This window comes from Pogona vitticeps, chromosome 6 (genome assembly GCF_051106095.1).
Source record: "Pogona vitticeps strain Pit_001003342236 chromosome 6, PviZW2.1, whole genome shotgun sequence".
In the NCBI taxonomy this organism is placed as follows: Eukaryota; Metazoa; Chordata; class Lepidosauria; order Squamata; family Agamidae; genus Pogona; species Pogona vitticeps.
The window spans coordinates 95,526,991-95,552,891 of record NC_135788.1 but is presented as its reverse complement, the minus strand read 5'-3'; the positions used below and the strand labels follow the sequence as shown (position 1 = coordinate 95,552,891).

At 42.2% G+C, this 25,901-nt stretch overlaps 1 protein-coding gene across 7 annotated transcripts in view; it reads left to right on the top strand.

Moving 5' to 3' along the window:
• ARHGAP23 (Rho GTPase activating protein 23) overlaps positions 1 to 25,901 on the top strand; it is a 204,832-nt gene that overhangs the window by 100,676 nt on the left and 78,255 nt on the right. For 5 of the 7 annotated variants that reach the window (XM_020785530.3, XM_020785528.3, XM_020785526.3 and 2 more), the window contains exon 2: positions 16,131 to 16,313. In XM_020785530.3, the coding sequence (XP_020641189.3) occupies positions 16,131 to 16,313 (183 nt within the window). The remainder of the gene's footprint in view (positions 1 to 16,130; positions 16,314 to 25,901) is intronic. The other 2 variants (XM_020785529.3, XM_073004299.2) reach the window with 1 other exon arrangement.

Sequence of the window (25,901 nt, the reverse complement as noted above, 5' to 3'; positions counted from 1 at the left end):
GGCACAATTGGTTGTTGCCTCAGGGGCTGGTCGCTTGTAGTCTGTTGTTGTAAAATATAGCTTGCAGTAATTACCCAGGGCTCCCAAACCTGCCATTTTCTCCATTCTTTATTTGGCTTCAGGAATGATAAACAGCAGGCCTTTTATGGTTTCCTTGGTTGGCAGGCAGCAAGACATGACATTGTAACTGTCTTGTTGGCTGGATAAAAGGTCCAGGTGACTGGTTTGCTATTCCAACTCTGAGCCTTTTTTTCCTTCTTTTTACAGGTGATGCTTAAGTATATATAACATTTATAATGTGTATTTCCCCCATGGCTATAACCCAGATCTATAGAACTAGCAATAGCTAGAATTTTCATTTGATCTAAAAACAACTCCTTGTTTCTGTTCTTTACCACACAGCAACAGTATCCAAATTTGCTGCATCTAAATTAAGGGTGGACTCATACTTATTGCTTGACCCAAGGCTGCCACTGAAAAGTTATCTTTTTTTCAGATATCTTTTCAGGAGAAAGATCTCTCCTGCTTTAATATTTAATGGAAGAATTAGGGTGGCCACTTGCAAATCATTAAAAAAAGGAAACATCTCAGCAAAAACCAAGGGGGCAAAAGATGTGCATATAATTTATTTTATTTTATTTATTTATTTAACTTATATGCCGCCCACTCTACCCAAAGGTCTCTGGGTGGCTTACAACAATTGTGGATGCCAGTTGATACATACAGATGCAAAATTATAAATTGCTTCTTAAAAATATGATTTAAATGTAATTCAACATGTATATCAGTTGAATGAAAAAGACTGTGGCCAGATGTGCTTTACGTCTGCTGAGGCAGCTGTCCAGGTGTCTAGTTTGAATTGACAGCTGCAAGATCCCCGAATTCCTTTCTTGTATTTCTTTATCTCTAAATTGGGCTTGTACTGGATTTAAAACAGATGGTCTGGCTTCATGCTCACAAATGCTGAACCTATGTGTGTTCTTGTCGGTGTGGAGAGCTTATGTTCAAATAGGTATGTCTCCCATTCAGACTTGGCAATGGTGATGTGAGCAAAGTAAAGATGAGGGGTGGGGTGGGGTTAGGCACTTCCATCTTGGTACATTTAAACTTCTGGATTCAGTAACTGCTAAATAGGACTGAAGTGGTTTGTGGAAGTAGAAAGGTGAGGGAACTGGACAAAAACAGAGCCTTGAAAAGGTACAGATGCTGTGGATAAAAGCACCAGCAGGACTACAGTGCAGAGTGAACAGGGGACTGAGATTTTATCTCTGTGCAGTTATGGTGGTTTGACTGCTTTAATGTGGCTCCATCCCAAAGGATCTTGGGATTGTTTTTGGGTGAGGACCTTAGAAACTTCTAGGAGTTGTAGTCCAAGAGAGTAACTATTCCAGATACTGGTAGATACACTTGGAGATGTTGGGGGGCCTGATAAGTATGAGTGAACTATAAGAAGAAATGTAGAGAAATGGGGCTAGAGGAGACACAAGAGAAATAAAAGAGATTTAGGACAAACATTTGCAAAGAGGCTGGGAAATTAGGGATTGGGTAATGGGGTGGAGCAAAGAATCTTCAGAGGAGTACCATGGGGAGGAGGTATGGCAATATTAAAGGAAAGGCAGTTCTGAAGAATAGTACTGTTGCTGTTGGATGCCCCACAGCACTTCCATACACTGGCTTGAAAGAGCTTTTCTAGCTAAACATGCAAAAGAGAGAAAGAGAGAGAGAGAGAGAGAAATAAATTATTAAATGCTAGGTGCCTGTGTACCTTGCTCCTTTGGGAGGACGGCAGGGCCCGTTAGCATAGAGGCACCATCTGTAGTTTTGCTGATGGAGCCACTCACATTTTCACCCAGGTTATTACTACCCGAACAGCTGTTTGTTTTTGGGTGGGAGGCCTCCCTTGGGATGGAATGGAAGGGCGAGAGGGATTATAGAAAAGCCGTGTGTAGCTGGAGGAAAAGATCCTGAGCTGTTTGACATGGGGCTCCTTTGTCTGGTGCATGCCTGTGTGCGCGTTTATGCACATGTCCCCTTCCATGTGTCTAATCCAGCTGATCTGCCTTAGTTATAGATGATATCTGGTCACAGATCTCCCCAACCTACAATATTTCCATAGCTCATTGGAGGGGGGCGTGAGAAAAGTGCTTGGGACAGTTCACAGTTAAGACATTCATTTTTATTTGTGTGTATGCAGAAGGCAGTTTGAAATAAGTTCTGCTCTTAACCTTAAAAGCAAATTAGATAATACAGTGTTTGCTTCTCCCAACATCTGTGATGAATAAGTGAACCCCTTGTAGCCCCTTCCCCTTCCTAATCTTGTTTCTCTTGTTTATTTGTCCCCTTATTTCTCTTTTTCTCTGATTCTCTCTCTCTCTCGTTCTGTCATTGATCAGTCATTTGCTGCACAGCTTCTTTGGCCGGCGGCACAGCAGCAAAGCCACCCGCACTCCCCGTTTACCATATTGCAGATGACCTCCTATAACCCTTGTTTTTGCATCTCCCTGCCTTTTTGCTGTTCTGGCAAGGAAGACTGTGCCGGAGAGGGTCTCTTCCCCCCCCCCCCCATTGCTTGAAAAGTTATGACATTTGAATCATGTCTTTTGTTCTCTATGAGTTTGGGACAACCTCAACTTAATTTGTATAGTTCACTGGTTTAGGTGTCTGGCCGAGAAGCCAGAGGTTGGGAGCTTGACTCCGCATTGTGTCTCCTAGGAGAAGAGCCTGGTTATGTAGCCATGGGCAAGCCACACAAACCCAGAAGAAGGGAATGGTAAACCACTTCTGAATAAACTCTACCTAGAAAACTCTCAAAAGGGTTGCCATAAGCCAGAGTTGACTTGACGGCACACAATTGCTATTATTGTGTTGGCCCAAATCTTGCTTTTCCCATTTATGCTTTTCACACATGAGCATCTGGAGCCTATTCTTCATCCATCCACAGCACTTGAATGCTATTTATTTATTTCTGATATTTAACTATGGCCATTCCTTTAAGTAACTCAAAAGTGTTGTACATGGTGCCCCCATTTTTATCCTCAGAGCAGTTCTGTGAAAAAGATTTGGTTGAGGAAGAACAACTGGCTTAGGATCAGCTATGGAGATTCATGACCAAGTGGGAATTTGAACCAAATACACACGAGATCTTAGTTTCAGTCCAACTTCATAATTACTACATTATAGTAATTCTAAATGAAGACGTAGTAGTGCAAACTCAGTTCTGAAAATTTAGCCAGTTGTGCTTCTCTGTACACTTTCAGAATATGGTACTTGAACAGTCTTGTTGCACCAGAGCTGTTGGTGATGATGCAGCGCACAGAAGACTCTTAGATCCAAGAGTGATTGAATTCCATCTGCTGGCCGTTTTTTTTTTTTATCAGAAGGCGGCCTTTGCTACTTAATGCTGCAGTTTTCTCTGAAATGTCAACCTGGTCCTTAGTTATACCACTTCAAATGTACGCTTGCATGCTTGAATGTTTGTGTACCAAAAATAAATCCTTGAATATAGGATGTTATGGGGAAACTTTGGTTAGGACCACATCTGTGAGAGATCAGTTCTGGAGGATCATTTCTTATAATGCCTTGAGATGGAAGGAGAAAGTGCTGTATTGTTGGCAGATTTGGGGTGAGGGAGAAGCAGCAGCAGGGATTACACTGAGCAGAAGCAGAGGATAATAAGTAAGCAAAGCCCTCTTAAGTGGGGGTAAATATTTGCAAAGTTACTTTTTTTTTACTGTAACTTCCAAATTATTCCATCTGGCATGAAGGGTAGGTTTATGTTTTCTGGCTCCAGCATATCGTTGCTTTTCTCCATTGGCTTCACCTTCTAGCTAGCTATGTGTTTTTGAGGGGGCATCATTGAAGGGGAGTCTGTTGTATATGAACTGGTTCTCCTTCTCACATGTTCCTGATCAACACACATGGCTAATGGGAGATATAACAGAGGCAGGTAGGGCTGGTGGGTACAACTCTTTCCCCCTCTCCCTATTACAGAGACTGAATCTGTTCCAGAATGTTGGAAAAATAAACTAAGGAAGTCAATAAACCAAGAAACAGAGACACAAAAATACATGTGTGAAGGGGATTGTGAAAAGGTGGTGCCAAGGAGAAAGCTGTACTTGTCAGGAAATTGGGAGACTATGTTGTGTTTAGTACGCGCTTGTATGTTGAGAGGGTATCAAGATGTTTCAGGAGAGGTGCTGAATTTTGTATTTGCTTTCAACTGGCTGTCTTTGGGTGCAAGACCTTAGTGCCCCTGAAAAGACCAGTTGGTAAATACATTTGTCATATGAATGGATATCTCTGTGTCAGAACGTGTGTGTAATATAAATGTGATTTTTCCATGCTGCTCATTTCTTTTCATTCTCAATTTATTTGTATTCTATTTTTCCAGTGATTTTACTAGTCTCTCGAGACTGAAAACAGTTCATAACATACCAAATAATAACTATAGCAATTCAAAACAGTAGAAACAATTGTAAATAAACAGTTAATGGTTACGAATAATCATTTCCCACTCCTGTATCAAATCAGGAATGAAAAGTAGACTGAGACTTGGAAAGGAACCTGTGAAGAAACAAGAAAAGACAATCGAGTGTAAGAATGTGTCACTGGAGACCAAGTCAAAGGTGATCTAGTCTATGGTATTGTCAATTGGTATGGACAGCTGTGAAACCAGATAGTGAAAAAAAGCTGACAGGAAGAAAATTATTGGCTTGAAATGTGTCATTGGAGAAGACTTTATGGATACTATGAGCCAACAGAAAGACAAATTAAGTGAGTGCTAGATCAAATCAAGAGCTTCTCATTGTTTTGTAGAGGACAGAGCGATGGACTGGGATTAGGAAGAGCTGGGTTAAGATCCCCACTTGGCCATGGAAACTCACTGCAGAGTGGGTGTGGATGTGGAACTGGTAAAACTATTCCTTAAATATATCACTTACTTATTAGGGTTGCTATAAGTTGATTCCAACTTGATGGCACATAACACACAGATCTGATCAAGCCAGAACTCTTTCTAGAAGCAAAAATGACTGAGGCTATCATACTGGTTATATCATGAGAAGACAAGACTCATTGAAAAAGGCAATCATGTTGGGAAAAGTGAGAAGCATCAGGAAAAGTAGAAGATGGAATAAGAAAATAATTCAGAATTAATAAAGGAAGCCATGGTCTTCAGTTTTCAAGAGCTGAAGAAGTCTGTTAATAATTTTCAAGAGCTGACCTTTTGTAAGTCACCAGTTCTTAGAATTGCCGTAAGTCCAAAATGACTTGAAGGAACATAAGAACAACAATAGCAATCCTTGCATCGTTGCCTGTTACTGGTATGGCATGATGATAATGTTGCATCGCAAGTTGTGTTACACTATACAGCAGGAGGGAGTAGATATATTGAAATATTCACTAAATTATACAATCTCCTTAATTTAGTCATTCTTGCAATGAGACTCCTCAATGAGAATTTTAAAAGAAGAAAGCAAACCAAGAGGACTTTTTTTTCCTTTTCAGGGTCTCCATAATTTGAACAAAATATTTTAATGCAAAATTGTTGTCTTTTCCACTTTAGAAGCAAGCAAATAATACCTGGCTGATTATTGAAAAGTACAAAAAAAAATAATCCAGCGGCCTTCATGATTGTGCACAAGCATTATTTACATTAAAACACTATTTGCACAACTGTGCTTGCACAAAATGTCAGTATCATTCTCATCTCTTATGAAGATCACTGCAAAAGTATTTTGCCCTCTCTCATGGTGGAAAGAACAATTTTGTGGTTTCTCATCCTCCTATGTGAGGACAGGATAAATGAGGGTTTATATCCGCAGGATGGAGAAGGGGAAATGGCATCAACGGTGTATTCTTTCCTTGTAATGCTGGGCAGGGGCCATAGGGCTGGGCTCAGCATCATTACCTGGCATCCTTGAGCAGCTGCCAAGGCCCTTGTAAATCTGGCAGAATCTCTCACTGATTATTTTGGCTGGGCCGCTGTATTTTTGCCCCCTGCTGTCTATGGTTAGCTATCATTTCAATTTCTTGCAGTGGCCTAGACATAGCATAACTCTCAAGAATTACGGGAAATTTAAATGGCAGTTTTCAGCTGCCTCGTACTGCCCATATTCCTGCTGCTTTCTGCCACTGCTTACCTTGATGACTAGGAGGTTCTGGGAATTGTAGTCCAAAATAGCAATTTCCTCAAGCTTGAAGAGACACCGTGGGAGTGTATCTGTAGGACTCTCAGATCAGGTTTTTGACACAGAAGGTCCCTGTAGTTCTCAGTCGAAAAAAGAGGAATCAAAATCAGTTAGGGCAAACCACAGTGATGTAAAAGATCTTGTCCTGAGACTCTGTAAAAAAACACAGCCGGTAAGAGTGGGTGATACTGAACTAGATGGATTGACTCCGCCTCTCACAACTTCATTGTAATTTCATTTCTTGTATTTATCTTAATTCTGATCTGATTGGAAGGGACCGTCCCATGTTCTTGAGCAGGGCTATTTCCATCCTCGCACTGTGCTTTTGTGAAAGAGTAAGCCAGAATGTATGCTACATTGTATTAAAATTATGCAAACACACATCATCATTGCCCAGGGAGAAAAAGAGGGAAGGGAAGGTGTCAATATTCATCATTTTTGTCACGTGGAAGCGTTGATCCTTGCTTAACAGGGGGCCCTGGAGCGGCTGGCACAAGCATGATACTGAAGGAGATTAATCTTGTGAATATGAAACACCCTCATTAGCATCCTGAGCTGAATGCGGGATGGCTTTGTGACCAAAAGATAAGGATTGCGCGCCTGCTGACCGTGAAGGGGTCTGAAGGAGATGGGAACTGATGGGCTTTGTGTCCCTGGATAAAAATGGGCTGTTATTTTCATTAACTCTGGTGAGTCCCTGGTGGAAGCTCTCTCTCTCTTAACAGAGAGAATGGCAGGGTGGCCAGAGGCAGTGGAGAGGATTATGAATCTGCATTTTCCCACCTGATCCGCCTTTCCAGATTGGTTCAGAATGTTCATTTTGGAGATGTTTGATGGCCTCTGGGGTCTTGAAAGCAGCCTATATTTGAGATCCATGGGGGGGGTACCACTTCAAAGCCTTCATTTGGTGCCATGCACCTGCTCAACAGACATGGGTAATGCTAATGTTGCATTGCAGATTTTCAGTGTGGAAAGAGGTCTGGAGGACTCAGCCTGGGGGCAGGAAAATGGGGTGCTTATATTCTTAAGGCCTGGTGTGGGCATCTGTTCCAAGATCCTGCTCTCACCTACAAGGAGATCCCTGATTCCACATCAACACGTTTCCCTGTACCTGGTATTGTCTGTGCCCATGTACACTGAGGTCGCAGTCATGGATGTTGGCGCATTTCAGAGAGAGAAGCAAAACAGAAAAGAGGCTATTGTCGTGGGGAAGCCTAACCTGTTCGAGTCTTAATACTGTAGATGTCAAATGGTATCAGCAGCACCAGGTTGCTCTAACATTGTAAAGGAGGCTTCTTTGCCATTGTACCCATAGGACACTCTTCGGGAGCAATATAAGAGCTCAGAAACACTAGCAGTAACACTAGCATGTAACTAATAAATTCATTAATTTAAAATATTAAGAAATTATATTTGTTAATTTATGGATGAATTCATTGAATTCATTTGTGTACGTTGACTCAACGATCTCTGACACCGTCTCTCTAGATGTTGAGCTAGATAAACACATTGTCAAAGCAACTACTATGTTCTCTAGACTCACAAAGAGAGTATGGCTTAATAAGAAGCTGACAGCATATACCATGATCCAGGTCTGTAGAGCCTGTGTCCTGAGTACACTCCTGTACAGGAGTGGGTGTTGGACCCTTTGTTCACGACAGGAGAGGAAGCTGAACACGTTCCATATGCGTTGCCTCTGACACATTTTTGGTATCACCTGGCAGGACAAAGTTCCAAATAGAGTAGTCCTAGAATGAGCTGGAATTTTTAGCATGTATACATTACTGAAACAGTGACATCTACGTTGGCTTGGCCATGTCCTGACGGCCAGATTCCCAAAGATCTCCTGTATGGAGAATTAGCCCCAGAAAGAGACCACAGCTGCGATAGAAGGACATCTGCAAGCGAGATCTGAAGGCCTTAGGATTGGACCTCAACAGATGGGAAACTTTTACATCTGAGTGTTCAGCCTGGAGGCAGGCAGTGCATCACGACCTCTCCCAATTTGAAGAGACCCTTGTCCAGCAGGCCGAGGCAAAGAGGCAGAGCTGAAACCAGCAAAATCAAGGAGCTGTACAGGGGACAGATTGTATTTGTCTTCAATGTGGAAGGATTGTCACTCTTGAATTGGCCTTCTCAGCCAGACTAGACCCTGTTCCAAGAACTCTATGCAGAGCATGTTACCATAGTCTCTTGAGACTGAAGGATGCCTACACAAGATGAATTCATAGTTAAAATATCACTAGAATGATTAACACTTTATGACAAGGAGCATTAAAATTCTATCATTTCATAATTAAATGATTAAAATAATAGATTTCAAGTTCTTTGCTGAAAAAGTTAATGTTAGAGCAATATATTAATTTTTCATGGATTTCATTTTCATGCTTTGAAAATGAGCTTGTTCTTACTGTTCTTCAAATCTCCAATTTGAGACTTGACTCTATATATCATCTTTCCCTCTCTTCTCTTTCAGTGCCTAAAGTAGTTTGTGAGCTATCCGAGCCTTTTTTGCTGTTTGTTTCTGCACAGTCTGTGACATCTTCCTGCCATGAATAGACTGATTAATTGCAAAATACAGTGGTACCTCACTTGACGATTACCTCGTTAGACGAGGAAATCGCTTGATGATGACGTAAAACAATGTTTCAATGACCAAAAATTGCTTAATAACGATCGGTTCAATGCTTCGGGAACTGATTTTTCGCTTAATGATGATCTTTGACAACCAGCATTTATTCTGTATGTGGTAAGAATTCCACAGCAAAATTTGTAAATGCTACCAGATGGAATTCAGCACAGTTGTTTCTCAGTTCCTTTTATTGCGCTAACTATAGTCACAAATTCAAGCAACTTGAGTGGGAGCGAATTTTTTTTTGTTATGTTATTTGTTTGTATCGATAGATGAATTTGCTTCAAATTCTGTATTTTTCCAAGCATGCTTTCCTCCCGTTAGGCCAGTTGCCACATCAGTTTATAATTTTTTCAAAAAAGTCCTTCTTAAAATGTATGTGCATTTTCCTGCACATTGGAATTTGTGCACTATTTCCACTCATGAATGCATATTTTGCCAGCATTTCTCCTAATATGTACCTTATGTTACCTCTACTGTGTACATTTGTATATACATTTTATGATGAGACAACTTCATGAAATTCAGAAATGTGGTAAAATGAAAGCATAATTGCATACCAGTTCACATATTCGTTTGACAAATATGAATCAAATCAGCATTAAAATGTGAACCAGATAAATTTTCCTTTTATTTCTAGTTGTGAGCACACCTTTGTGAAGTCCAGGCCAGTGCTCAAATTATGGGGTCCTGCCCTCCTGTACCGATTGTAATGACATAACATGATTTCCAGGGAGGCATGTGCACTTCAAAAATATCAAACACAATTTTCTGTTTGGAAAAGGGGCACTATTCTTCCTTTTAGTACACAGATTTATAGCATCATGCTGGGACACAAAGACTAGTATTTTCTAAATTTAAACATGCGTTAATTTATTTTTTGAGGGACGTGGTGGCGCTGCGGGCTAAACCGCAGAAGCCTGTGCTGCAGGGTCAGAAGACCAAGCAGTCGTAAGATCGAATCCACGCAACGGAGTGAGCACCTATCGCTTGTCCCAGCTCCCGCCAACCTAGCGGTTCGAAAACATGCAAATGCAAGTAGATAAATAGGGACCACCTCGGTGGGAAGGTAACAGCGTTCCGTGTCCAAGTCGCACTGGCCATGTGACCATGGAAGATTGTCTTTGGAGAAAAACGCTGGCTCTATGGCTTGGAAACGGAGATGAGCACCGCCCCCTAGAGTCGAACACGACTGGACAAAAATTGTCAAGGGGAACCTTTACCTTTTACCTAATTTATTTTAGTTGCAGTATTTCATGTTTCACATAAAAGTTGGAGATGTAAATTTGAAGGGAAGCACAAGATATTTCTGTGTATCTAACAGGGACAGGGTTTGAAAAAGGCTGAAAAAAACTGGTGTAGTTACTTCCCAGGTATGTCTATGATGTTAAAGAATCAGCCAGATACAGGGCAGATACATCCTTGTCTGATGATGTGTTCCTTAAGCAAAGAAAAGGATCTGGAGAAGCAGAGATTTCTGGACTGCTTTTCTTTTTCCTTGCGCAGAAATCCAGCGAGAAGCCCCGTGGCGGTGTAATTGCTAAGTGAAATTATATAACCGGTTTCTCTCTGTTGCTTTGCCTCGTGGCAGCTCTTTGAAACATTCTATTAACTCTGGGTTTTATGCTCTCCTGTATGTAAGCAGGTAAATTTATGGCCCTTCTGCTCTTTGTAGGTGAAAATGCTAAGGAAAAGAGAGGTTTGGAAGATAGCCTCATTGACAGCCCACTGATAGCCCGTTTCTGTGTTGAAGAGTCTGGGTTCAAACCTGATCTGATCTTAAGAGTTGGAATAGATTTACTTCCTGAATTCAGTCTTGCCTTCGCCACATCATCAGTCACCTGAAAATATGGCTGTGTTGATTCAGTTTATGAATTAAGCCACCATCACCACCACTGCTTTTTGGAGCCTCTTTCGGCCACCCGTGGCAGTATCCCAAGTAAGGTTTCCCTTCCTCTCTTTGTGTTTAGAGTCAATCTGATTTTACTTTCCCCACCAGACCTGTGGAGCTTGGTCCATTAGGGTAAGTAGAACACTGCCCCATCTTGAACTTCCAGCCAATACACTCCTTCCTGTCTCCTTACTGAGGCAGAGATGCAGAGCTCTGCCTGTGTTCTCCTGCTGTGTATGTATGAAGGATTGGATATACATATATGGGTGATGTTCACTTTTCTCCTTGGCTCTGCCTGTCAACTCTGCCTCCATTTCTCTCCTCTGTGTCTTCTGCTCCACCAACCTATGTTGACACCTCTTGCCACTGCACTGAAGTTGAACTTTCTGTTGCTGAAGCCCTCTCAGGTGACAACAAGAATATTAGTTTACAGCTAACCAATCTGTTAAATGCTTCATAAGAAAGGGTTTTCATTAAAGATGGTAGCTTCATGTTCGTATTCCTGGGGATACAAATAAGAAGCGTGGCACTACAGGTGCCACAGAGGTCCATTCCCTCCCCCCAAACCCGTCCTGGTCCACTCACCAGGCTCCGAGTGGCACGTGCGCTCATCATCAGCAACATGGCACCAATCATGGAAATAGCCTGACTGGCTCTTCCCCATCTTCCCCATCAACAGCTGAGTGGGGAGACTGATCATCCCACTTCCTCTCTGGAGTGGTTGGCTGCGAGGGGAGGTGGGGAAGTGCTGGCTGGGCTCCTTCTCCAACTGGTGCAGTGTCACTGATAATGGACATGTACACTGCATGGAGCCCATGCAGTGAATGGGCTGGTTCTGGTAGGAGGGAATGGACCTCCGTGGCACTTATGACGCTGCACTTTGTATTCATATCCCCAGGGATATGAATATGAAGCTCCCATCTCTAGTTTTCATTGGTAGACCTTTGTTTACTACAGAATCCTGTGATCACAAGAATAGAACTGATAGGAAAATGGCGTAGATGCTTACCTCCCTCCCCAACAAAGTATTGGTCTTATCACCAAGCATCCTGAAAATTTCAGTTTTTTTCTTTGAGCAAGAAAAAAAGAAGAAAGTTTCTACTTCTTAGAGCTGTGGAGATAGGCTTGAAAGAATCGGAACATTGCTAAGTAGACTTACAAATTCCAGATTATGTGCTAAACTGATTTTCGAGGCTCCAGAACTCCTGCCAAAGAGCATAAATTTTGCTAATCAAGTAAATTTTTGCAAACATTGTGCATAACTTTATTATTTCTGGATTTGGCTGAAAGTGCATGCATTTCTAGTAGCAAATTGCTGTTTGTCCTGCTGCTGGGCTAAAGGCAGAGGCTGAAATCTAATTAATTAAAGTAAAGCAAAGTGTGCTGCTCATAAATGACCCCATAGTGTTTAAAGCACTTTCTGGGTGGGTTACAATTTAATTATGCAAACTACACATTGCCTCCCTTCTTCAGCATGTTAGGTACTCATTTTACAAACTTTGGAAGGATTGAAGTCTGAGTCAACCTTGAGCTGGCTACCTGAATGCATTGGGATCGAACTCAGGTTGTGAGCACCACAGTCTTGACTGCAGTACTGCAGTTTAACCACTGCACCATGAGAGTAGGATGAAGGAATTTTGCTTCTAGCATACAGACTCTATGCTAGAAATCAGTGATGATTTCACTGAAACATATATTTAAGCCACATTGTTCTATGTAAACCACATTGATACATGTTTGTTGAAAAGCAGAGGCAAATGCATATTCAAAACAATTAAATGTTACTCTGATCGCAGAATTCAGACTGTAATAGTTTTATCTTGGACAACTTTGATTGTTTTATCTTGTAGGATCTGCCAACTAGGAACATATAATATTTTGAGGTTTTGTTTGCTCCCATGTTGTTCGTCAGAGGGCCCAAAGCCACTGACAGCCATCTGGTCTCTAGCTGGCGAGACAAAGTAATACATAATTCCTTTCTAAAGTATAGGGTGTCATGTTGCAGACCTCTGGCATCCCACAAGAGTTGGTGGAAGGAAAGGAGACGGAGGCCTTCAGATTGCACATTGGACTTCAACATTGCATTCCTATGGCTTACCCATGGAATGTGGTTGTAGGGGGAACTCTCAGATGGACATGGACTTGCTGTGTCAACATCTTATGTCTTGGGCAGAAGACTTTTGCAGTAAGATCTGGGGAAACATGGTTGACTCAAAGAATTGCAGTTTGCAGACAATATGGAATTCTTTACGTCTTCATGTTGAAACCTGCCTGGATTCAACATGGGCAGAGTTCTTTATTTTTCTTGTAAATTCCTAGTTCTTATACGCTGTGATGTGATACTAAAAAAAGGATCTCTGTTTGGACCATTGCTCCCCCCCCCCAGTTCAAAATGCATTCCTTTTTCTCAGCCCTCACCCCCCCAGGCATCGTATCTCTGGGTTCATTCTTCTCATTCCATTCTCTCCTTTCTCTGTGGTTGTTCCCGAGGAAAGTCAGGAAGGAAATCCCAGTGATTACCAAGGAGCCTCCAAGCACCATTTCTCTTATTTTTCCTTCCATTCTTCAGGAGCTAGAACTTAAATAAATGAAGGAAACTGTTAATGTGAACTGGCAGCCATGAATGCTGTTTTTGTTGAATGCAGGGGAGAAGATGGGTAAATAAAAACTCCCTTTCGGTTTCTTGTACGCTGTCTTTTCAATGTGGTTGCTCACTGACCAGTTTCACTAACAGAAAATGTAACTTTCAAACCTGACCTGTTTGATGGCACTGTCCAATTCAGGGTAGAACACTTTTTTTGCCTTTTCCTTTTAGCAACACTTGTAAGGAGTTTAAAGTTGTTCTGCCCAAGCTTTTCCTTGTCTGGGGAGTCGGGCCGGGGGGGGGGGGCTGTTCTTACATGTTGGTGCTTGTTGATCTTTTTGCTTTAAAATATCTTTAGAAGCCAGTAATGGAAGCAGTGGTAGTGAATTATCAGTTTACCTTCCTGTTTCAGTTTGACTAGTGATTGATAAGGCAATACTGTATTTACTCTATCACTCTTGTTAGGCTCGTTGCTTCTTATTGTATATTGTAGAAAGCAAGGATAAACCGGTACATGCACACACTAGGGGGAAAAAAGGAAAAAAGAAAAGAAAAGAAAACAAAGTTTGGAACTTTGTTATTTAAAAATAACAAAGAGTTTGCCTCTTTTTAGTATAAGCTTTGACAGATTGCAGGCCACTTCCATCAGATGCAGCACACAAAACTTCAGTAAAACTGGTGAGTCCTTTATGTGGGACATGATTTTGTTATAACAGGCTGATGTGGCTACCCCCCCATATATTTTTTTTAAAAAGTGATCTCATTTTATAAAGAAGAGCTTATTAACATTACTGATTTGTTTTCTGAAACACGGAAAAGTTTTTTTTTTACATTAAAAATACACTTAAACATACAAAAATAGTCCTGGTTCTGCCCAAAAAGTTTAGAGAAATAAATGTTTTAGAGTAAGAAAGTGTCTTAGAGTAAGAAAAGTTTAGAGTAAGACCTGTTTTAATAACACTAGCTGATTCTTTACTAGACAATGACTGAAATATGATTGCATAACTTACCCTGGTGGAAAGATGATAATATTCTGTGCTGGTGATTTTTGGTTATCAAAGATTTCCTCCTTCTATCCCATGGCTGTCCTGGCTACTGTGTAATGGATGAGAGATTACAGAAGAATCAGAAAAACTGTGGGATGGAATATAAAGTTTTTTATTATTAAATCACCTACTAGTAACATATTTAGAAGGCATAAACTATGTACTGTAACAGAATGTTGGTTATTAATATTTTTGGACATAGTTGTACCCTTGTTACTTCCCCTTGGTTTTACAGGATTCATCATTACTTGTGACTTTTTGTTTCTCAGCTCTGGCAGAAAGGGTGGCAGAGGTGTTTGTTCCTCCAATGACTTGTGAAAGAGGCCAGGATTCTTATACAGTAGTTAGATTGGGGCTAAGGCTGTTCCTAGGATTGTGGCAGGTTTCCAAAATGCAGGAGCTTAGTATTACTAGAACTTGCACATGTTGCATTCCTCATAGTCAGCTGAAGACATTTTTCAACCCACCTTGTCTTTGTGATGTACAAGGAGGTGTCCCCTCTCAAGTCTAGACATTGACCAGACTCGCAGTTGAATGGAGGTTTAAGACTGGTAGCGGTATAGCATCTTTTGCTACATCTGAGGGCAGCAGGTTGGTTCAGAGGATGCAGGTCACACTCTGTGATATACAGTACATAATTCCAAAGAAGGAAACAATTGTAAAGTCCATAAGGGATGTCTGAGAGACTTCCACTGTAATCACCTGCTTACTCCTGCTCTCTTTGCTGGTTTCATCACTCCGCTTAATGGTAGAGCTGGCCCTATCTTTTAGTGAAATTGTGTACCTTATTGATGTTTTAAATTCTTGTGAGCAATAATTAAACAGTCTTTAAATAGGGTCAATAAACATGCAGAGTACCCCAACTCAACTTGCTAATCTTATGTGAAAAGTGATGGTCTGAAGAGGAGGGTATCTGTGGAGGCTGTTTGTATGATTTGGAACCCTGGTCTTCCACAATTCATAATCTTAGGGATTGCTTCCTAACACACAGAGGACGTTCTCTGCTGCCGACTTTGCTTTCTCCTTGAGCACAGCAGTATCCGAGAAGAGTGTGCTATGGCACTCCCATGCTTTCCCTGACTGCCCAAATAGGGCTATAAGCATTTAATCTGCTTTGTATTGTTTTATTCGTGTGTGTGTGGTTTTTTTTTAGCCAGTACTGGAAGTTTAAGGTAAGGGTGGGCTGTATATTTAAATGACAACTGAAGTAATGAAATAGACAACACTTATGGAAAAGCTAAGATACACCTTGGGCCGTGGGGCCCCTGACAAAGGTATAGAGGCTTGAGTCTGAGTTAGGAAGGAGCTACTGAGCTGGAACAGTGGGAAGCTGAATGTGCTCTAGGAACAACTCAGTACCAAGCTGTTCAAAACAGGTCTGTCTCTCTTCTGCATTCTGCATTCCAGTCTTTGGAGAAGTAATTCCGCCTGAAGGTACAATAGGACTCCCCTATCTGCAGAATCAGTATCTGTTGATTAATTTATTTGCTATATGAACATACTACATAAAAAAACCTCAGAAATACTGTATTCATAAGTATTTCCAAGGTGTATTTACTAGAACCGGCCACTAAATAGAGCTAGACACCATTGTGTTTGATATTTCCATTTTTTAAAATATCCCGGGGTGGGCTTGGAACCAATACTCCATGGATACCATGGTCCTACTTTATTCTGTTTCTTCAGAAAAAAATTGTTTGTGGTTCTGTGTCTGGATGTAATGAGGAAAAAGATGGTCATGCTGCTCTAAATTCTCATTTTCTCGTGCTTGTCATTTTATTTTTCTCAGCAGCCAAGGCTGGGCCAGAGAGATGGTACGGCCAGCAACGCCAATGCCCCCTCCGTTGAGTCCTTTCCCTGGGTTGGACCGAAGACGGTGGTGCTGCGCAAGAACTCACAGGGGGGTTATGGCTTCACTCTCCGGCATTTTATTGTCTATCCTCCAGAGTCTGCGGTTCATTCCAACATCAAGGTAAGGTCTGTTCTGGATGTAAGGACAATGTTGGACTTATGGGCATGGCAGACTGTACAGTTCCCTCGCTAAACCAAAGCACCTGTGTGACACTTTGACCTCTATCCTGGAACAGAGGCAGGATATGTGCAAACACAATAGGATAGACGAATACATTTCAGGATATATTCTCAAGGAATATATTCCCACAGGAGAAAAATGCACACTTTATTTTGTGCAACAGAATTGTGGTTATAGGATTCCTAAATCTGGCAAATAAAAATGATCATGCCAACAGCCCCACCCCCGATTTCATAAGAATATAGGAAGCCAGCCATTTTTCCATTTCAACCAACACTGGGGGTAATGATTGGTAGCAAGTTTCATGGGTTTCAGGCATGAATTTTGCTCAGTCCTTCCTGGAGATGTCAGGGCTAAACCTGGGACTTCTTGTATGCAAAACTGTGCTTCTAATGGTGAGTTGACTAATGAAATAACTGAATGTGATTTTTTTAAAAACCCTCTTTGACCCTCACAAATTTTCTGAGTTCTTTGATTTGTACTTTGCCTCTCACCCCCACCCCACCCCCATAAATTCCGCATGCTTGCTATAAATCTATCTGGAAAAGAATTGGACAACATATGATTTATTATCTGTGAACCTCCAGGGGATCCACTACCGTCTTTTCAGGGAACTTTCATGAGCTTCTATGTTTCTCTCCAATGCTATTCCAAGTCTTGATATATATAGATATCCTTAATTCCTTGTTGGAAATCTGTTGGGGAATTTGACTTGCATGAATGAAGGTATATCAGATGCACCTTAGTATGAAGATGCTGTTGTTTTGGGAGCAGAAACTGTTTTTATTGGGCTTCGAGTCCTGTGTTGATCTGTTGCACACAAGATGGCCAGATGTTTTTACGGGGGACAGACCTCTGCTTATGAAGATGTTATCTGTTTGAATGGTTGTCCAATCCAAATCAGATTCAAATATAAAGAACTATAAGAGGTAAGATGGGGACACAGTTAGTACCTGGGCAGCATGTATATAAATCACTTGGACACAGTCTTCTCCATGAGGGTAAGAGATCTTGTAATTCTGTTCAAATTATAGCAATTATTTCTAGGTTTCCACTTGTGCACATAAATTAATATATGCTGTTTTGTGCAAGCCAGTGTATCACTTAGGGTGATAGGGCAAGAGAGTGAAAAAGTTCGTAGACATTGTTATAGATGAAGTATAGTTGCTTTGGTATATTCAGTAACAAATCACTGGGCAGAGTTAATAAGGCATATCTTGGAAATTTATAGGAATAATTTGTAATTGGCTCTCTCACCTAATTCCCAGGTTCAGGAAGATTCTGATCTGTGAGGATATATTTCAGGTCCACTCGCTGTCATTTTCTCTTTTGAGTAGACTGTGGCTAACTTAAGGTGCATTAAATGTACATCTAAAATTAAAATTCAGCCAGCCTATTTGTAAACATTTATATCTTGCAGACAGTCATCAGAGAAGCAAAACCTGGGTTTTTCCCTCCTGTTCATTGTAGGCTTAGTAGGAAAGCAGTGCAAGTTGCCAAGTTAAAAGAAAATGCTGCATATTGGGAGATCTGGCCATCAATGTCCTACATAATATATGATTAGACAATTAAGGACAGGCAGAAGGGTTCTAGCTTTCTAACTGACATGCTGTTTTTCTCTGTGTAGGTTGTGAGCACTTCCCCTCTGCTTTTGGTAGTCGAATTGGCTGTGCTTAGTGATTTACCATTAACGTGAACTAATCTAGAGGTTAAGCCATTATGGAGGTGGAGAGTTTTTTCACGGTCTGCCCTCAGGATGGGCAAGTCTGTCATTTTTGGTTTTACCTAGTTTTTCATTTTTCCAGCCATACATTTCATCATTAGCTTCTTTTGAAAGAACCAAGTAGATAATAAAACGAGGTTTCATACCATAATGTTACTGATGTACACATAATTGTAGACACTTTCCCTTGACATGTGCATTCTGTATGTTAGAACACCGAGTTGCAGAATTTTTCAAAGCGCGAATATTGATTATAACTGTGTTTGGTTTCTTTATAGAGAGGAGCACAAACTGGGTCGTTCCAGTTTGTAAAGGTACTAGCGCAGGTGCTGTTGCTCCAGTCCCCCACCTCCTCTGGCTCAATCAGCCACTCAACAGGCTCAGCATGGTAGCATCCTGCATCTCCTCAACTGATCTTCCAGTCCCAGCAACGGCTCAGACTTCTCTGCCCCGCCCTTTTGGCTGATCTCCCACTCAGACAGGAGGGCGGGGTAGAGAAGTCTCTGCTTTTGCTCATGAATGGGAGATTCACCAAGGAGGTGGAAAAAACAAGCATGCTGGCCTGGTGAGAGGCTGAATTGACTGAGGAGCTAGGGGACGGACAGCTGGGGAGGTGGGGGATGGCCTTTATAAACAGGGATGAACTAGTTCATGCCCATCTCTATTTCTGTATCATCCCCTATACAGTGGTGCCTCGCAAGATGATTGCCTCATGGGATGATTAATCCGCAAGACGATTGGTTTTTGCCATCACTGTGGCACTTCGCAAGACGATGTTTTCTATGGTCGATTTTCGCAAGATGATGATTTCTCCCCGTTGGAACGCATTAAATAGATTTCAATGCATTCCAATGGGGAACCGCGTTTCACAAGACGATGTTTTCTATGGACGATTTTTGCAAGACGATTTCCCCCCATTGGAATGCATTAATTAGATTTCAATGCATTCTAGTGGGGAACTGCATTTCGCAAGATGATGTTTTCACAAGATGACGTTTTTCGCAGAATGAATTAACATTGTCTTGCAAGGCACCACTGTAATTGACAATGCTGGCTAAGGCTACTAGGCCGACCTCCAAATCCCAATAATACAGAAGTATCCACACACATTAATCCAGTTTTCTTTCTTTGATCAATTCATTACAATGCAATGAGATTTTGCTATGAGCCAGAAAAGAGTGGTTCCCAATGGGTCTCCAAATGTTCATGGACTATGTGTGTGTGTTTAGTCGTTTAGTCGTGTCCGACTCTTCGTGACCCCATGGACCAGAGCACGCCAGGCCCTCCTGTCTTCTACTGCCTCCCGGAGTTGTTTCAGGTTCATGTTGGTTGCTTCGCAGACACTGTCCAGCCATCTCATCCTCGGTCGTCCCCTTCTCCTCTTGCCATCACACTTTCCCAACATCAGGGTCTTTTCCAGGGAGTCTTTTCTTCTCATTAGATGGCCAAAGTACTGGAGCCTCAGCTTCAGGATCTGTCCTTCCAGTGAGCACTCAGGGTTGATTTCCTTTAGAACTGATAGGTTTGTTCTCCTTGCAGTCCAGGGGATTCTCAAGAGCCTCCTCCAGCACCACAATTCAAAGGCATCAATTCTTTGGCGGTCTGCTTTCTTTATGGTCCAGCTCTCACTTCCATACATCACGACAGGAAAAACCATAGCTTTGACTATTCGGACTTTTGTTGGCAAGGTGATGTCTCTGCTTTTCAAGATGCTGTCCAGATTTGTCATCGCTTTCCTCCCAAGAAGAAGGCGCCTTTTAATTTCAGGGCTGCTGTCTCCATCTGCAGTGATCATGGAGCCCAGGAAGATAAAATTTGACACTGCCTCCATATCTTCCCCTTCTATTTCCTAGGAGGTGATGGGACCAGTGGCCATGATCTTAGTTTTTTTGATGTTGAGTTTCAGACCGTTTTTTGCACTCTCCTCTTTCACTCTCATTACAAGGTTCTTTAATTCCTCCTCACTTTCTGCCATCAGAGTGGTATCATCTGCATATCGGAGGTTGTTGATATTTCTTCCGGCAATCTTAATTCCGGCTTGGGTTTCTTCCAGTCCAGCCTTCCGCATGATGTATTCTGCATATAAGTTAAATAAGCTGGGGGACAATATACAGCCTTGCCGTACTCCTTTCCCAATTTTGAACCACTCAGTTGTTCCATGACCAGTTCTAACTGTTGCTTCCTGTCCCACATATAGGTTTCTCAGGAGACAGATAAAGTGGTCAGGCACTCCCATTTCTTTAAGAACTTGCCATAGTTTGCTGTGGTCCACACAGTCAAAGGCTTTCGCATAGTCAATGAAGCAGAAGTAGATATTTTTCTGGAACTCTCTGGCTTTCTCCATAATCCAGCGCAAGTTAGCAATTTGGTCTCGAGTTCCTCTGCCTCTTCGGAATCCAGCTTGTACTTCTGGGAGTTCTCGGTCCACATACTGCTGAAGCCTACCTTGTAGGATTTTGAGCATAACCTTGCTAGCGTGCGAAATGAGTGCAATTGTACGGTAGTTGGAGCATTCTTTGGCACTGCCTTTCTTTGGGATTGGGATGTAGACTGATCTTTTCCAATCCTCTGGCCACTGTTGAGTTTTCCAAACTTGCTGGCATATTGAATGTAGCACCTTAACAGCATCATCTTTCAAGATTTTAAATAGTTCAACTGGAATGCCATCACCTCCACTGGCCTTGTTGTTAGCCAGGCTTTCTAAGGCCCACTTGACTTCGCTCTCCAGGATGTCTGGCTCAAGGTCAGCAACTACATTGTCTGGGTTGTCCGGGATATCCAAATCTTTCTGATATAATTCCTCCGTGTATTCTTGCCACCTCTTCTTGACGTCTTCTGCTTCTGTTAGGTCCCTCCCATTTTTGTCTTTTATCATGTTCATCTTTGCGCAAAATGTTCCTCTAATATGTCCAATTTTCCTGAACAGATCTCTGGTCTTTCCTTTTCTGTTATCTTCCTCTGTTTCTTTGCATTGTTCATTTAAGAAGGCCCTCTTGTCTCTCCTTGCTATTCTTTGGAAGTCTGAATTCAAGTTTCTGTAACTTTCCCTATCTCCCTTGCATTTTGCTTCCCTTCTCCTCTCTGCTATTTCTAAGGCCTCGTTGGACAGCCACTTTGCTTTCTTGCATTTCCTTTTCTTTGGGATGGTTTTCGTTGCTGCCTCCTGGACAATGTTACGAGCCTCTATCCAAAGTTCTTCAGGCACTCTGTCCACCAAATCTAGTTCCTTAAATCTGTTCTTTACTTCCACTGTGTATTCATAAGGGATTTGGTTTAGATTATACCTGAGTGGCCCAGTGGTTTTTCCTAATCTCTTCAGTCTAAGCTTGAATTTTGCTATGAGAAGCTGATGATCAGAACCGCAGTCAGCTCCAGGTCTTGTTTTTGCTGACTGTATAGAGCTTCTCCATCTTTGGCTGCAGAGAATATAATCAATCTGATTTCGATATTGCCCATCTGGTGATTTCCATGTATAGAGTCGCCTCTTGTGTTGTTGGAAAAGAGTGTTTGTGATGACCAGCTTATTCTCTTGACAAAACTCTATTAGCCTTTGTCCTGCTTCGTTCTGAACTCCAAGGCCAAACTTCCCTGTTGTTCCTTTTATCTCTTGGCTCCCTACTTTAGCATTCCAGTCCCCTAGAATGAGAAGAACATCTTTCTTTGGTGTCAGTTCTAGAAGATGTTGTAAATCTTCATAAAATTGTTCAATTTCAGTCTCCTCAGCAATGCTGGTTGGTGCATAAACTTGGATTATTGTGATGTTGAATGGTCTGCCTTGGATTCGTATTGACATCATTCTATCATTTTTGAGATTGTATCCCATTACAGCTTTTCCCACTCTTTTGTTGACTATGAGGGCTACTCCATTCCTTCTACGGGATTCTTGTCCACAATAGTAGATATGATAATCATCTGAGCTGAATTCGCCCATTCCTGTCCATTTTAGTTCACTGATGCCCAGGATGTCGATGTTTATTCTTGCCATCTCCTGTTTGACCACCTCCAGCTTCCCAATGTTCATAGATCTTACATTCCAGGTTCCTATGCAGTATTTTTCTTTGCAGCATTGGATTTTCCGTTCACTTCCAGGCACGTCCACAGCTGAGCGTCCTTTCGGCTTTGGCCCAACCACTTCATTAGCTCTGGAGCTACTTGTACTTGTCCTCCGCTCTTCCTCAGTAGCATGTTGGACGCCTTCCGACCTGAGGGGCCCATCTTCCAGCGTCATATCTTTTAGCCTTTTGTTTCTGATCATGGGGCGTTCTTGGCAAAGATACTGGAGTGGCTTGCCATTTCCTACTCCAGGTGGATTGTTTTTAGTCGGAACTCTCCACTATGTCCTGTCCGTCTTGGGTGTCCCTGCACGGCATAGCCCATAGTTTCTCTGAGTTACTCAAGCCCCTTCGCCACGACAAGGCAGCAATCCATGAAGAAGGCAGCAATCCACTATAACTCCCATAAATCATGGCCACATCTCTAGTGGTGAAGGCTTCTGAGAGATGTAGACCAAGAACATCTGGGGACCCAAGGCTGAGAATCACTGCTGTAAATCATGGGTTGGCAATGTGTGGCCCTCAAGATGTTCTTGGATGGCAGCTCCTTTCTGCCCTAGCCAGCATAGCCAATAGTAAGGAATGCTGTGAACTGCAGTCTGGCAGCTCCTGGAAGGCTGCATTTTGCCCAGCCGTGCTTAAGATGATAGACTGAACTGCCATCAGCCCTAGCCAGCACATCTGGTTGTAGGGGATGATGGGAATTGCAATCTAATAGCATCCAGAGATGCAGATATTCACTGCCCTGTCCTTAAAATATTAAGGAGGCCTGAGGACTGCTTCCAATATTGAATGCTGGGACCCCTCCATGCCCCCATTTCTGGCCCCCTATACGTGTACCTCGCACACTGAGCACAGTTCCAAATTCCTGGGAGCTATTTGCTGATGTCCCATTCCATTCAGATGAAATGTCTGGCAGGGAAGTGCTGTCTCTGAAAGAGAGAGCCAGCTTTCCGGCCCTTGCAGACCAGAGGCCTTACTCCCCTCTTTTTGGCTTTTGTCATTTCAGAAAGGGAAAGTGGATCCTTTGCCAGATAAGTTCAAAGGCATTGGAGGGCTATGAGGGGAGGAGATGGGATTGGGGTAAGCTTTAAAGCGCTCCGTGTCTGTCCCTTTTCTGCAGTGTCAGCTTCATTGGTACAAAAGGGGGCCTGTTGTGTTCCACAGTCTGGACAAAAGGCTGTCTCCCTCCTTCCTCCACCCCCCGCCCCAGTTAGACAGAGTTATCCAAAAGTTGGCTCTGTTATTTGCCCCCCTGCCGATCTATCTCTTTACCCCACCACCAAACTTTTGCTCTGAAATGGGATTTCTGAAACTCTCAAATCAGCAAGAAATTGTTTTGTCTGTTGGTGTTGGGAGGATCTCAACCAGAACTAGCAGAATGAGAGTAAGTATGTTCAGGATTGGAGTATTAAGTGGGGATTGGGGGAAGTACATTGGCAAGGGTGTCTGTAGTGGTGGGTGCACAGGTATGCATGCTGTCCAAACTGCAGGCAACAGCCGAATCTGAACAGGGCGTTCCCGAGGGCAGGATAAAACACAGCATCAGACATGAGTAGATGAGGATGTTGAATGCAGGTATCTGGGATGGAACTGCCACCAGGCAGGAGAGTGAGCAAGGCTAGGCAGGTAGGATTATGAAGTGAAGTATGTGGGGTACCTGGAGCATAGAAACATGGCCTTATAGTTAGCCAGACAATGGGTTCATCCAGTTCAGTACTGTTGGCATGCTGTAACTGTGGCTCTCCAGGGTTCCATATGGGAATTGCTATCAGCTCTACATGCAGAGGCTGGAAAATATGAGGAAGTATTGAATGTAAAGCCTGTGCTGGATTCCTTGAAATATCTGAAAAATAACAAGGAAAGGATAGTCAGCAAAAAACACGATACAGGGTGTGTCCCTAACAACGTCATCTGGAGTTGCTTTCCTTTCATGCTTATTAGTGCATGTGGCTGAGACTTCAGAGTGAAGGTGTGAATTGGCCACAAGACATTTTGCTAGCCTTGAGCCAAATTTGTGGTCAACACCAGTCTTGCACTTTCCCTGATTTTGGTAAGGGGTGTCTTGGAGATGTCCACCATAACCTGAAGCAGGGCTGAGTTGTAGAGGCCCTTGTACAAGAGGCAGCACTTTCAGGAGTCTCTGAAGTTCCTCTTAAGCACTTGCCAGACTAAGAGGTAAGATTGTCACTGGCAATCCGGCAAGTCGACTTGTCAACACTTTGTTTTCAACTGTCCTCCCTTGATATGAAATATGTTGGTCAGAGGACTAGGGATTGCTGTGTGATATAGTTTTGGGACTGTGTTATTAAAATCCATTGTAAAACTGCCTTAAAGATTATTCAATTGAAAGGCAGGATAATAAAAGTTAAAAATCAATAAACACATTCCACTTTCTGTTTTCAGGCCAAAAATAGTTCAGAAAGAGACAAGTGTTTCTTTAACAACATTTTATGCAAATATTTACCATTTTTTTAAGGAACAAAAGGCACCACTTCTTTTTGATGCTATTGTTTCTCCTGGTTGTTGCTGCTCTGACACATTTGTTTCCCCTTTTCCCCCCTTCCTGGATTTATGCCATGGGCAGTCCCAGCCAATCCTGTAGTGGAAAGTAAAATCATGATATTACTTAGCTAGTCAGATTTGATCATATAATCAAGTCGCTGAGGAAAACTGAAGTTAGTTGAGAACTGAGAGCAAGAAGGAGCAATATGCATTAATTAGTGGAATTTTTTTTTCAAGAGTACCAACATATTGTGTGTGCGTTTTTAAGACACTGCCAAAAATATGACCAGAGAAACTGAGTTGTTACACTCAGTACTTATATCCACAAACATAACCCTTTTGCTGTTTTTATATACGATGTCATCAGTGTTCATTTCACTTAGCCAAGTAATAAGCAAATAACAAATCCTTTCCCTATGGAGCTCATAATATAAATATAGACCAAGGAGAAGAAAACAGAAAGGGAAAGGGAAAGGCAGAGATAACATAGGAAGAATGTCAGCAAATACAGTTTCCATGAGCTGTGACTTGATTCATTTATGTTGAGAATGGATATTTAGCACTGCCCGTCCTTCCTTCTCCACCATAACTTAAATCTCACAGATTTAAAGCTAAGGAGCAAAACCAGTAGTGGAATTTCGGCAGCCTAATTGAGATGGTCCCAATCACCAGGTGATCTGAAGGGTGGGGCTCCTGATCTGGGGGCTGGGTTTCGGTCGAGGTGATTCACTTGGGTGTAGCAGGGAGCCTTGTGTTCTGTGCCAGGGATTCTTTGGCAACAATCTGCAGATTACTTCATTGCCTCCTCCTTTTGCCCCATGGGGAGACAGGCCTTGCAGGTTGCCTCACGTGCGTACAGGGAGAATGCGGAAAAGAGTTTGCTGCCAGAGGTGAGAAGAAACAACACAGTAAGTGTAGGTGGGTGGAAGAAAAACTTTGACTCAAGGGAATTGCCCCCTCCTCCACTCTATTCTGTCGGGCTTCTGGGTACATCCACCCTTTCCAGCTCCTGTTTTTATGTGTCTGTAAAATAGTATGATAAAAAGTGTATCCCGACAGTCATCCACAAAGACTGTAAGCTGCCTTAACACACAAGCTTACCTACAAAAGCCACATTAGTCATTCAGATACCTTCCTAAATGCCTATTAAACAAACTCAGGAGGCTGTATATATATCTCAAAGGAAGGAGCTCCACAGAAGGGTGCTAATTCAGAAAAGGCCCTGTCATGTCCCAGTGTATCTTATCC